The sequence below is a fragment of the Amborella trichopoda genome, chromosome 10 (genome assembly GCF_054954075.1).
Source record: "Amborella trichopoda isolate Santa Cruz 75 chromosome 10, AtrichopodaSantaCruz75HAP2 v2.0, whole genome shotgun sequence".
NCBI lineage: Eukaryota > Viridiplantae > Streptophyta > Magnoliopsida > Amborellales > Amborellaceae > Amborella > Amborella trichopoda.
The window spans coordinates 29,107,647-29,120,481 of record NC_142345.1 but is presented as its reverse complement, the minus strand read 5'-3'; the positions used below and the strand labels follow the sequence as shown (position 1 = coordinate 29,120,481).

Below are 12,835 nucleotides of genomic sequence, written 5' to 3'. Positions count from 1 at the left end.
GATATAGTCAATAATTTTTAAAAATAAAAAAAAGGGTTCACCGCTCCTCAAAAGCATAGTCCATCCTCTATTTGCATGATTTTTGACACACCACTCAATAAAAGATTACTTGAAAATCTCACCAGGCATTGGTTGCATAAGTGGCCATCAAAATTTTCTTGCAACAAATTTCATTTAGATTACACCAGCGATTGCACTGATTCCTGGAAAGCAATGCGCAATCCTTAAAACAAAATAATTGTACCATTAAATAAGACGAAAATTTCAAAAAATACAAGTCCCTTTATCCATTCTTCCCCAAGTCAATCTCTCGTCATCCTCACAATTAATTGAAGGTGTAACCTTCATAATTGGTTATGAATAGTCCTCCTAAAAGTGTTGGATGACAAATAGTTCTCCATTACCATGATGCAGTATCATCCAATGAGAGTCGGTTATCAATACAAAAACCATATTTGCTCATCAATCATGATGTATTCCAACTATCACTCTAGTATTTCAAATAAATTTACTCCTAGTAGGCATGCAATAAAGCTCCAATACAAAAAAAAAAGTCTAAATCTCTATAGTTGATCAAGGTGATGAACTTTTCAAATAAGACTTTCAAGTATCAACCCACTAAATGCCAATAACCCCACAAAATTCCAATGAAATGCACTAAAGGGACAGAAAATTCATTTTTTCAAATTAAAGAACAAATTTGAGGCCGAAACTTGACATGCGCACAATATGGAATGGACAGATTTGGATTTTCTTTGGAATCTGATTCTAGGGATTGAGGCATACATCATAGGCATTTTTAGGGCTTATTTTGGTATATCTCTATAGGTTATCAAATTCAAGAAGTCATGAAATTAGGTTTTCTTCAGTTTCCATTTTGTGTTTATTCTAGTATCTTTAAATTTCTCTTATTTAGTAGGATTATGATGGGAATAGATTGTTGAGATCATTAAGGAATTGACAGTTATGATTTCATAGGAATTGATAGGGTTTTTAGGAACCAAAGTTATTCAAATAGCAGGTGGGTAGTTAAGAGGAAACTTGGATTGTTTACTCTTGTGATTTGTTCTCCTTTATGGAAGGAACATTGAAGCTTGTGATGCTTTTGCCTTCATGGTTGACTCATTCTCGAGCTAATTCATGTTAATTTTGTGTTTGTTGGCTTGGCGACTTGCATGATTTGATATTTTTCAAGAATACAATATTGGGCTTATGTCACTTGGCATCACAGCCAAGCTTCTTAGGGAATTCAAGTCGCAATTAGAAAATTTCATTGAGAAGACTAGCTTTTGCTACTGATCAAGACGGATGTACCTAATTGCAACAAACCATCGCCAACTACTTCAAATCATGCATGATGTGCAAGAGGCCTAGCAGCATGGAAGGATATTGGGGATCAGATGTGAAGAGCACAAGATTCACTGTTGTGGAGAAACATTCGTTGTCAACCTGCTTCACCAACAAGGGGCCTTGACACAAGTTGGTTTCCATGATTGTGAATGCATAATGTTTCTGGTCATTATCCTTTCATAGTCACAGATTAGTACTCACCACCTATCTTTGACCTGTACCCAAATGATCATTTGGGTTTTGCAAATCCAATTACAATAGAGAGGTTGGATTTTCAGGAGGAAAGGGTCAAGGAGAAATCCACAACTAATGAAAAGGTGGTTGAATTTTACTTATTAGTATTAATTCTACCATCTACATGTCTTGATTCATTTCTTGATTTATTCTCACAAGTGTTATCAAGACCAAACTAGATTAATTGGTTGGTCCAACCGGTCGACAACTAACCAAAGCCTTGGCCAATCTGATCGCAAAAACATGGTTTGGTTGAAAACTGGTTAAACCAATATTTTACCAATTTTGACCAGTCTGATCCAAAGCAAAAACATGGTTTGGTTGAAAACTGGTTAAACCAATGTTTTGGCCAGTCGGATTCGTCAAGTTTGACCGCTTGGACAACAAAACAAAGACGAGAAAGCTCTTTCTTTCTTTTTCTTTTTTTACATAGTTCATATTTTTCAACTAGTGTTCTTGTTTTTCTTTATTTTCTAAGAATTCAATTCAACCGGTTTCAGTAGCAATTTGACTGGCTTTGACTGGGCCAAACCAGAACACTGTTTAGGTGATTGGTCTGGCTCCGATAACATTGATTCTTGGTACTATTCATACTTTTAGTGCACAGAGAACAAAGTTGAAGAAGAATGAAGATTTGATGCAAAACCCATCTTAGCTCTCTTTAGACCTCAAGACGAGTTTTCAATCAGAGGAGACTGATGGACGGACAAACTGGGTTTCTTTATGCATTTAAATTGTGGATCAATGTTATTTGGGGATTTTTAGGGCTTATTTTTGGTATTTTCTAAGTATAGGTTAATGGGGTTTAGGAAGCCACAAAATAAGCTTTATTTGGGTTTTAAAAAGAAACTTGAAGGTTGTGATGCTCGTTTCATGATTGATTTCCTTCTTCAACTACTTTGCATAATCTTGCGTTTGTTGGTTTGATTTCTTGCATATTTTAATATCGTTTCAAAGGGAGAATCTAAAGACCTGCATCAAACTGGCATATGAAAAGACAGATGGAAGAAAACTAAAGCCACTCTGTATAGCATGAAATGAGAGAGAAGAGAGAAACTAGCCCTTGTATTGAATTAAGAGAGTAGAATCCACTCCTCTTAGATCGCATATATTATGTTAGAGATAGAGAAAGAAACCCACTCTCAAATTGTATAACGATGACACAGAGAGAACCCACTCTTGTAGTGTACTTTGTGAAAGAGACTACTATTTTTTGTGTATGTACTATGAGAGAGAGGTTACCAGAGGAATCTGCTCCATTGTCGCAGAAAGGAAGAGTGATGGTGAGAGAAGAGTAATTGAGGAAGTAGTTACAGGACATGGCCACCGACACAGCAATAGCAGCAACGCCTAAGAGTTGAAGAAACTGCTCCTTTGTAGAAGGCAAGAGATCAGAAATAGATGACGAAGAAGAAGAAGCCCTTGATCGCTTCATTGTAAGACCAAAGCCAGCTTCTTTCAAGGGTTCAGAGAGAGAAAGCGTGGAGCAGGGTGCTTGAGAGGGAAACCATTGAATTCGGGGTTGAAGGATGAGAAAGCTTATATATGGTTGCATTTGTACGGTAACAGCTAAGGATGCCGCCTTATGAGCAGTCCAATAAATTGGACGGTGGGGTTTTTGAATCACCCAAACACCCAAAAAAAAAAATTATATATATATATATATATATAGACGAAAGCTGCAATCCTAAAAGTGACGCCTCAGCTCATGATCATAATTGGCAAGTTGGGGATTTTTAATAAATCGTTTACTTTAAAATAAAATACATATATATTTTTACTTTAAAAAGTTGGATCAAAAATATGGATTGACAAAAATACTTCAGTTAAAAATATCGTTAATATATCGGATTAAGCTAAAAAAATCGAATAAATTAACAAAAATCACAACTACTTCATACCAAAAAAACAAATACACGATATAAATTAAATAATTTAACAAAGATCACAACTATTTAAAAAAAAACAAAAAAAAATACACTATATAAATTTTCACATTATCAAATCTACTTAAATATCAATATATCAAAAAAAAAGACACAATCTTTTTTTTACAAATATCAAATCTATTTAAATATCAACATACCCAAAATACACCATATAAATCTTCACATTGAACACTTCAACAAATATCAAATCTACTTAAATATCACCATACCCAAAAAAAAAAAAAAAAAAAAGACAATTAAATATCAACAAATATCAAATCTACTTAAATATCAACATGCCAAAATCTACTTTAAAAACCCAAATCTACTTAAATACTTTAGCAAATATCAATATGCCCAAAAAAATGCACAATTTTTTTTTATCATTAAATGCTTTAACTATAGTTAATATAAAGGTTACTTTTTATTTTTCGTAGTTGTTTTCATTGAAAACCGCTTCTGCAAAACCTTTTGTGAAATTTGAAGACTTTTGGGGAAAAAGATGGAGCACGGCTTTGGAAGACTTGAAAACAGGAAGAAGCTCGATAGAACTCTCTTCTCCCCTGAGCTCACTGAAAAGGAAGCTCGATAGAGCAGCAACGTCTTTGGAAGACCTGTGTTTCATTAAAAACAAGGTATGCTTCTTCAAAATTGGGGATGGGGGTTTTGCTTTGTGAATTTGGAAAAAGCTCAAAATTGGGGATGGGCTTTTTCTCTATTATAGAGAGAAAATCAAATGGGGTTTCTTGGAGATGGGGGTTTTCAGGAGTATGAAGTTTGTTCTTCTCCCTCATCTCTTCACTTAATTTTTTGATAATTCTATGCATTTGAAGTGGAACTTGCTTTAGATTTGCATGTTTAATTCCATAATATACAAATAATTGGCTTATTCTAGTTTCTTTTGGATTTTTTGTGACCTCAATTGATTTATTATTTTTGCCTAATTCAACCAATTATATATGAGAATATGCAAGTGCCAATGTTTGCAGCATCATGTCTACATATGTGATTTCTCAAGGTGAATTATATTGAAATTTCTTTTACGAATGGAATATGAGTTTTCTTATAAACTAACTCCTTTATTTTAATAAATTCTATGATCCATAGGTTTGGGGGAAATTGTCCTATCATAATGAAGCACATAAGACTGAGCCTCCTCTTAGTTGCCACATCATTTACCATGGGAAAAGAAAGATATATATCTATCTCTGTCTCTTACACATATTACGAATGAAAGTTTTTCTTATGCATTTGGTATTGATGTTGTGGAGGATCTTTCGAGAATGCCAAAGTGTCTTGATATGTGTGGACATAAGGCTTTTTGTATTTGGTAGATGCAATTTTTTTTTGAATGTAAGAGGCTAAATTATGAAGAGGGTCTCTCTCTCTCACACATACACATATCTATACTACCCAAATGGATGTACTAAAGAATTGGGTGCATGAGGATATTTCATATAGTGAATGAAATGTTTGCTTGAGAATCTGTATTTAGTGTGGTTGATGTTTGGTGTGACCAATGTGGAGGATCTTTTGAAAACATAATAGTCTATCATATGTTTGTGTAAGACATCATTTTATTTGGTAGATTCAGGATTGGTCTTGAATAGAAATGGTAATTATAAAGAGGATCTACTCTGCTTGTGTGTGTGTGCGTACATGAGCACGCACGTGTGTGTCATATCCATATTGCCTAACTAATATGCGATGTACATAAGGAGAGATATTAGCATAGAAGCTTATATATTGAGATGTATGTAGAGCTCTTTTAAACACTTTACAAATGTCTTTATATTGTCTTTTTGTTTCGGACTTAGGATGAATCGGCTATTGTCTCCATATTCAAAATTATTTTTTATTTATGGTTATCTATACCAACTTATGATATTGGGCTCTTATTAGTGGACAAGGTTTTAAATATATGTTTTGCCAACTACCCAAAAATTTCGAAGGGAAAATTTCTCCTTATATCCTAATTTGGTAAACCATTTCTCAGTAGATCCATGTATCTGAAATGTATCTAATGGTAATAGTTTTTCAAAAAATCTGCCTTCTAACCATTTAAACCAATTTGACACCATTTTATGACATATTTATATCCTAAATAATATAAAAAATGACACGATAGGGTTCTCTTTCTCTCTCTATGTTTACCATCTTTTCTCTCTCCTCTCTCCCCCATCTCTCTCTCTCATCTAAGAGCCAAAGGGGAGGATTTCCCCACGGATTCCAACCAAGCATGAGTAGATCAGAAACTCATGTTTCCTACCATGGATTCCAGCCACTTTCATCATAGACTGAGCTTTACTGTTAACGGGTAATCTTTGACTTCAAATTAGGGTTTTCTTCTCAACTATGAAAAACCAAATCGCTAGTATTGTTGTGTAACAATTTCTTTGCTATAACTTTTGTTCAATATTTGATACACTCAAATATATAGCTATATATATATATATATATATATAGTTATGTTATGGTGTTTATATTATATAGAAATTTATGATTGTATTTAACAAATTTTGGACACTTATATACTCTTGTTTTATATGTAGAATGTTTTTTAATAGGGGTATTTTTTGTCATTAGGAGGAGTGAGACATCATCTACATGAGGTACACTAGTGATACTTAATGCTCTATGTGGGTAATATCACACCCCATATGGAAGATGTCACACTCCTCCTATGACAAAAATTACCTTTACTAAAAAATGTTCCATATACAAAATAAATGTATATAAGTGTCCACAATTTGTTGAGTCCACAATTTGTTGAGTATAGTTATAAAAGGAAAAACTATATATAAAGCCAAGGCTCTAAACAATCAAAATAAAGCTCATCTCAAATATTTCAATAAAAGAGGTTGTTTTGACGCCCAAATATCCTCAAATTGATCATCTCGACATCAAGATGATTGGACATGAGAAAAACATGATTTCAAGCTTTAAATTTTATAATTAGAGATGAAAATATATTTTAAGACTATCACAAAAATTCCCAGTAATGAAGCCACATTTCTTGACTCTATTTGAAGGTGCAATTTACTTTGATTATTTAGAGGCTCGGGTCTATACAAACTACACCCATTATAAAATTTATATATATATATATATATATATATATATGTGTGTGTGAGTGTGTGTGTGTGTGTGTGTGTGTGTATGTTGGGGGGGGATATCATGTCAGCCCACGGGCTGATAGCTATAGTGTCAACCAATGGCCCAGATTGAATCTGGGCCAATCTTACGGTCACGATCTCATTTCGTGTTTGAATTTTCATTTTTTTTTACAAATCCAAATCACTTGAAATTTAAAGCGTCTATTATTCAAAAATAGAATAATCTAATAAAAAATAAAACAAATCATTCGTAAAATATAAATCGATCAAAATACCTCTAAAATATTTCAGGGATATTTTGGTCAATTTATATTTTTCGAATTATTATTTTTATATTTTTATTAGGTGCATCTTGATGAGAAAAATGAACGTCTAAAATTTCAAGTGATTTTGATTTGTAAAAAAAAATAAAAATAAAAATTCAAATACAAAATGAGATTGTAACTGTTAAATCAGCCCAGATTGAATTTTGGTCATTGGCTAATACCAGCGTTTTAAAAAACGCCGAGTCGAACCGGACTCGCCCGGTTCGACTCGAAAATAGTGAAAAAGGAACCGGATCGCCCCAAAAATCGGAAATCGTCCGGTTCTAGAGAAAACCGGACGATTCTGTACAGTGAATCGGCGATTCCGTACGGAATTTTTTTTTTTTTTTTTTTTTTTTTTTTTTTTTTTTTGGTAATCCATGATAGATTTTTTTTGTAATCCATGATCGAATTTTTTGGTTTTTTGTAACCCATAATAGAATTTTTTGTAATCCATGATCGAAATGTTTGTTTTCTTTTCTTGTAATCCATGATCGATTTTTTTGTTTTTTTTTTTTTTTTTGTAACCCATGATAGAATTTTTGTAATCCATGATCGAATGTTTTGTAATATATGATCGAAATGTTTGTTTTTTTTTTGTAATCCATGATTGAAATGTTTGTTTGTTTTTTTTTAATCCATGATTGAATTTTTTGTTTTTTGCTTTTTTTGTAACCCATGATAGAGTTTTTTGTAATCCATGATTGAATTTTTTGTAATCCATGATCGAACTATTTTTTTCTTTTTTTGTAATCCACGATTGAATTTTTTGTTTTTTTTGTTTGTTTTTTTTTGTAATCCATGATCGAATTTTATGTAATCCATGATCGAATTTTATGTAATCCATGATTGAATTTTTTGAAAATTTGTGATTTTTTTTGTTTAATCCATGATCGAATTTTTTTTTGTAATCCATGATAGAATTTTTTGAAAATTTGTGATTTTTTTTTTAATCCATGATAGATTTTTTTGAAAATTTGTTTTTTTTTTTTTTTAATCCATATTATTCAAAGAGAAAACGAGAGAGATGATGATTCTGAGGCCACCCTATCCCAACCATATTATTCACATATCGAGTCCCAACAGCAACAGTGTAGGGATGAGCACGAAATACTGTAAATTAAATGCTGAATGGCGGTTCATGCAGGGAAAGAACATATCAATATTTGCATATTCATTCAAAAACATGAAAATTCTTAATGGAGTACCCTCATTTTTTATTGAATTCCTAAAAACCAATATTTATAATGAATTTTAATAATTTTTTCGGATTTTTTTGAAGCTTTATTCTGACCGATTCACCCGATTCCGATCCGGATCGCCGATTCGCCGATCCGGATCGGTTTTTAAAAAGCCCGATCCGGGTCACCGATCCGGTTTTTAAACCATTGGCTAATACTATAGCAGTCAGCGCGTTGGTTGACAATGTCCACTCCCTACATATATAGAGAGAGAAAATTACATACATATTCGTTATAGTTTGCACTATTACGAAACTACCTAATAGTTTCTGTTATTACTTATCAGTCCATTTTTTTCATGTCATAACGAAAATTAAAAAAAAAAGATAATTTTACCTTTTTTCGGTTGTTAAACAACCGAATTCAATGGATAATCAGGGCAACTTCGGTTTTTGAAAAGCCGAAAATACAAAATTTTCAGTTGAAAATTTTTTTCTCTTGTAGATCCTCTGCGTATTCTCTCTCTATAGACTAATCAATTTTTTTAAAATTCAATTTTTGAGCAACCGAATTCTCTCTCTATACCTTTCTTTCACCCACGTTTTACCCATCTGTTCTCTTTAAACGCTTCCCTATGTTTATCCATTCTCTCTCTATGCCTTATATTGAGTGGGTTTAAACTCTTTCCTATATTTTAAACCCACACAATGTTTGCAATCTCATCCTATGTTTAACATAGGGAAGAGTTTAGACCCATGCTTAACATAGGGAAGAGTTTAAACCCACCTAGTGTAAGGTATAGAAAGAGAATGGATAAATATAAGGAAGAGTTTAAAGGAAAAAGACGGGTGAAGCATGGATGAAATATAGAATTCGGTTGTTCAAATATTGAATTTTAAAAAAATTGATTAGTCAATAAAAATAGAATACGCAGATGACCTACAAGAAAGAACAAAAATTTGGGTTCTTGAAGAACCAAAAATTTAAAATTTTTGATTAAATTTTTTATTTTTGAATAACTGAAAATTAAATTTGATTAGTCGATAGAGAGAGAATATTCAGACAGAGAGAGAAAAAAATTTGGTTCTTAAAGAACCGAAATTAGCTTGATTTCGGTTGTTCAAAAATCGAAAAAAGGTAAAATTGTCTTTTTTTTTAAAAAAAATCGCTATGAAAAAACGGACAGATAGGTAATAACAGAAACTATTCGGTAGTTTGGTAATAACAAAAACTATTACATATATGTACATAATTTTCCCATATGTGTATATATATATATATATATATATATATATATATATATATATATATATATAGGAAAAGTCTTCCCAATGCCTATAGGCGAAATGAACAGTGATTTTGCCTACCTTCATTATCGTCCAAAGTTCATTGCACGGTCATGATTGTCGAGTAGTTTTTTTTTTTTTTTTTTTACAAATCAAAATGATATGAAATTTGGAGTATGTGTATATCTTAGTGAGACGCACCTAATAAAAATATAAAAAAAATAATTCGTGAAAAAAATTAGATCAAAATACCCCTGAAACATTTTAGAGGTATTTTAGTTAATTTATTTCGCATAAAATATTTTTTTGATATTTTTTATAGATTCACATATTTTTTATAAACACACACTTCAAATTTCAGATCATTCTAATTTTTAGAAAAAACATTAAAAATAAAATACTGCTGAACAATCGTGACCGTGTATTGAAGTTTGGATGGTGATGAGGGTAGGCAAAATCAATGTTCATAATATATATATATATATATATATTCACTCATGACTACAATGTCAGCTATAGCCCAAATTTAATTTGGGCCGATCTGACAATTACAACCTAAATTTGCATTTAAATTTTCATCTTTTTTCTACAAATCAAAATCAGTTGAAATTTTAGGCATTCATTCTTCTCATCAAAGCGTACCTAATAAAATATAAAAAATAATAATTCGTAAAATATAAATTGATCAAAATACCCTTGAAATGTTTCAGGGGGTTTTTTGATCAATTTATATTTTATGAATTATTGTTTTATATTTTTATTAGATTATCCTATTTTTTAATAATAGTCTTTCAAACTTTCAAGTGATTTGAATTTATATAAGAAAAAATGAAAAGTCAAACATGAACTGAGGTCGTGACCATTAGATTGGGCCCAGATAGATTGTCACACAAAGAGAGAGAGATGGGATGCATTGTTAGAGTGGCAAAAAGGAAGCATGAATGACGTGTGATAGATCTAATGATAGTATATCCATGTGTATATGTGTGTGTGTGTGAGAGAGAGAGAGAGAGAGAGTGAGAGATGCGAACACAGCGTGTTACAGATCAAAGGGTAGAGAGAAATGGGTTACGAGAGAGAGAGAGAGAAAGAGATGGTTTGGGGGAGAGAGAAGGGTTGAGAGAGATTATTTTAAGAAAAATACAAAGTCACAATGTTTGGAGAGAGAAAGATGGCTTGCTGGGTATGGGGATAGCAGATAGTTATCCGGTATTTCAAACACCGGATAGCTATTTTGCTTTGCATGGTATAAATCTCACATGCCTGGTATTTGTATTATCAGATAGGGGGTGACTTGGAAAAAAAATATCTGTGATGGTGGGGGGTGCCACATGTAATTTGGGGCACGGTATAAATCCCACATGTCCTGTATTTGTGTTACCATATAGGGGGTGACTTGGGAAAAAAAATACCCATGATGGTGGGGGTGCCGCCTGTAATTTGGGACAAACGTGATTCCATTTTGTAATTGACCCCCCCAATATGGTCTGTACGTAAATTTCTCTAAGCCTTTTCGGGTCATTTTATTATTGTATGGATATTTAATGTATTTGAATATTAAATTATATATAAAATATGTATGGGCCTTGAGGGGGTAATTATATATGATTTTTAAAAATTGAAAAAGAATGAAAAAATATAGGCTTTTAGAACCTAGCTTAGGGCGAGGAGGAAACCCTAAGTTTCTTTGAATTATGCTTGTGTTTGGCTTGTTCCTTGTTGATTTTCCTGGTTGCTCAAATTTTCTTGTATCACTTTTCTCTGGCATAATCATCAAATCCTGATAGATATTTAAAAAAAAAATTTGATCTACTTTGTTTCTCTCTTTTTTCATATCTACTTTGTTTCTCTCTTTTTTAGAATCCTTTTCGACATAGAAGATAATTAGATACACAAATATGAAGACACCCCTGAACTAGCCATTTCTTTCAAGTGCTTGAAGATAAGCCAATTTATAAAATTTTACTTTCTGCATCTTGAATTAGCTGTCCCCATTACATAATGTCATCAATGGGGATTGGATTTGTTTTCCATTCAGATGAAGCTTTGAACTCAGTACAAGGATACTGGTACAAATATTTATCTTGATCCTTGAGATATATTTGATCCTATGTTCACCATAGTCATTTGGAAGAAATCCCACTTGAAAACCTTTTAAGCTCTTCTTAAAAATAGTTCTATGCTTTGAATTGACTTGACCTTTTGGGCCAGTTAGATAACTGGAAGAAAGTTCATGAACTGTAAGTTGGAAGTTTCTAACTGTAAATTAGAAGTTACTTAAGAAGTTCATGGTTTCTGTGTTTGATAACCTCCCTGGAAAGTTAAAAAGTTCATAGTTTCTGTGTTTGAACATGGATATATGGTAAATATCTTATATTTATCTTTACATTGATAATAACTTAAATATAAATATATAATACTTATAACATACTATAATATATGATATAATGTAATTTATATATATATATATATATATATATATATATATATATATATATATATTAAAATATCTTATATTACATAAATATATAAATATATATTTTATATAATATATAACATAGTGTAATATATAATATAGTGTATTTTATATTTATTTTATTATATAATATATAATATATAATAAAATATATTTTATTACATAAATTTATAAGATATATAACATAATAATGTACGTTTTATTTATTTTATTATTATATATTTACATAAAATAATATAGTATATTGTACATTGTATTTTATATTTATTCTATTAATATATATTTTTATTATATAATATTATAAATATCTATTATATTTTATAATATTTACAACATACTATAACATATAATATAATGTATTTTATATTTATTTTTAATATATATAAGAAAGCATATTATATTACATAAATATATATTTTGTATAATATATATAATATAGTATATTATATAATATAGTGTATTTTATATTTATTTTATTATACAATATATATTATATACTATATATTATATTACATAAATGTATAATAAATATAACATCATAATGTGATTTTTTATTTATTTTATTATATAATATATATTTATATAAAATAATATAGTATATTATACATTGTATTTTATATTTATTCTATTAATATATATTTTTATTATATAATATTATAAATATCTATTATATAAATAAAATATGATATATAATAAAATATATTATATTTATATATTATACAATAAAATATAGACATGTATCATATATAATGTAATGTAAAATATCATATAGTGTATTTTATATTTATTTTATTGATATATATTTGTATTATATAAGTTAATCTTTATTTTTATTATATAATATACATAAAATAATATTATAATAATATATATAGATATATATATATATATAATATAATATAATATACATTGTATATATTTTTATTATATAATATTATAAATATCTATTATATAAATAA

At 30.1% G+C, this 12,835-nt stretch overlaps 1 protein-coding gene and 1 long non-coding RNA gene across 4 annotated transcripts in view; one reads left to right on the top strand and one right to left on the bottom strand.

The window, feature by feature from the left end:
• LOC18429698 (Man1-Src1p-carboxy-terminal domain protein) overlaps positions 1-3,981 on the bottom strand; it is a 30,402-nt gene extending 26,421 nt beyond the window's left edge. For 2 of the 3 annotated variants that reach the window (XR_016042768.1, XM_011623457.3), the window contains exon 1: positions 2,827-3,981. Coding sequence is in view for 2 of the 3 variants with exons in the window: in XM_011623457.3 (XP_011621759.2) it covers positions 2,827-3,139 (313 nt within the window). In the remaining variant the exon portion in view is untranslated. The remainder of the gene's footprint in view (positions 1-2,826) is intronic. The other variant, XM_088849703.1, reaches the window with a different exon arrangement.
• On the top strand, positions 3,952-4,997 carry LOC148780126 (uncharacterized). The gene is made up of 2 exons (XR_016042770.1): positions 3,952-4,147; positions 4,620-4,997. It is a non-coding gene; the product is annotated as an uncharacterized LOC148780126 (long non-coding RNA).
• Positions 4,998-12,835: the final 7,838 nt, after the last annotated feature.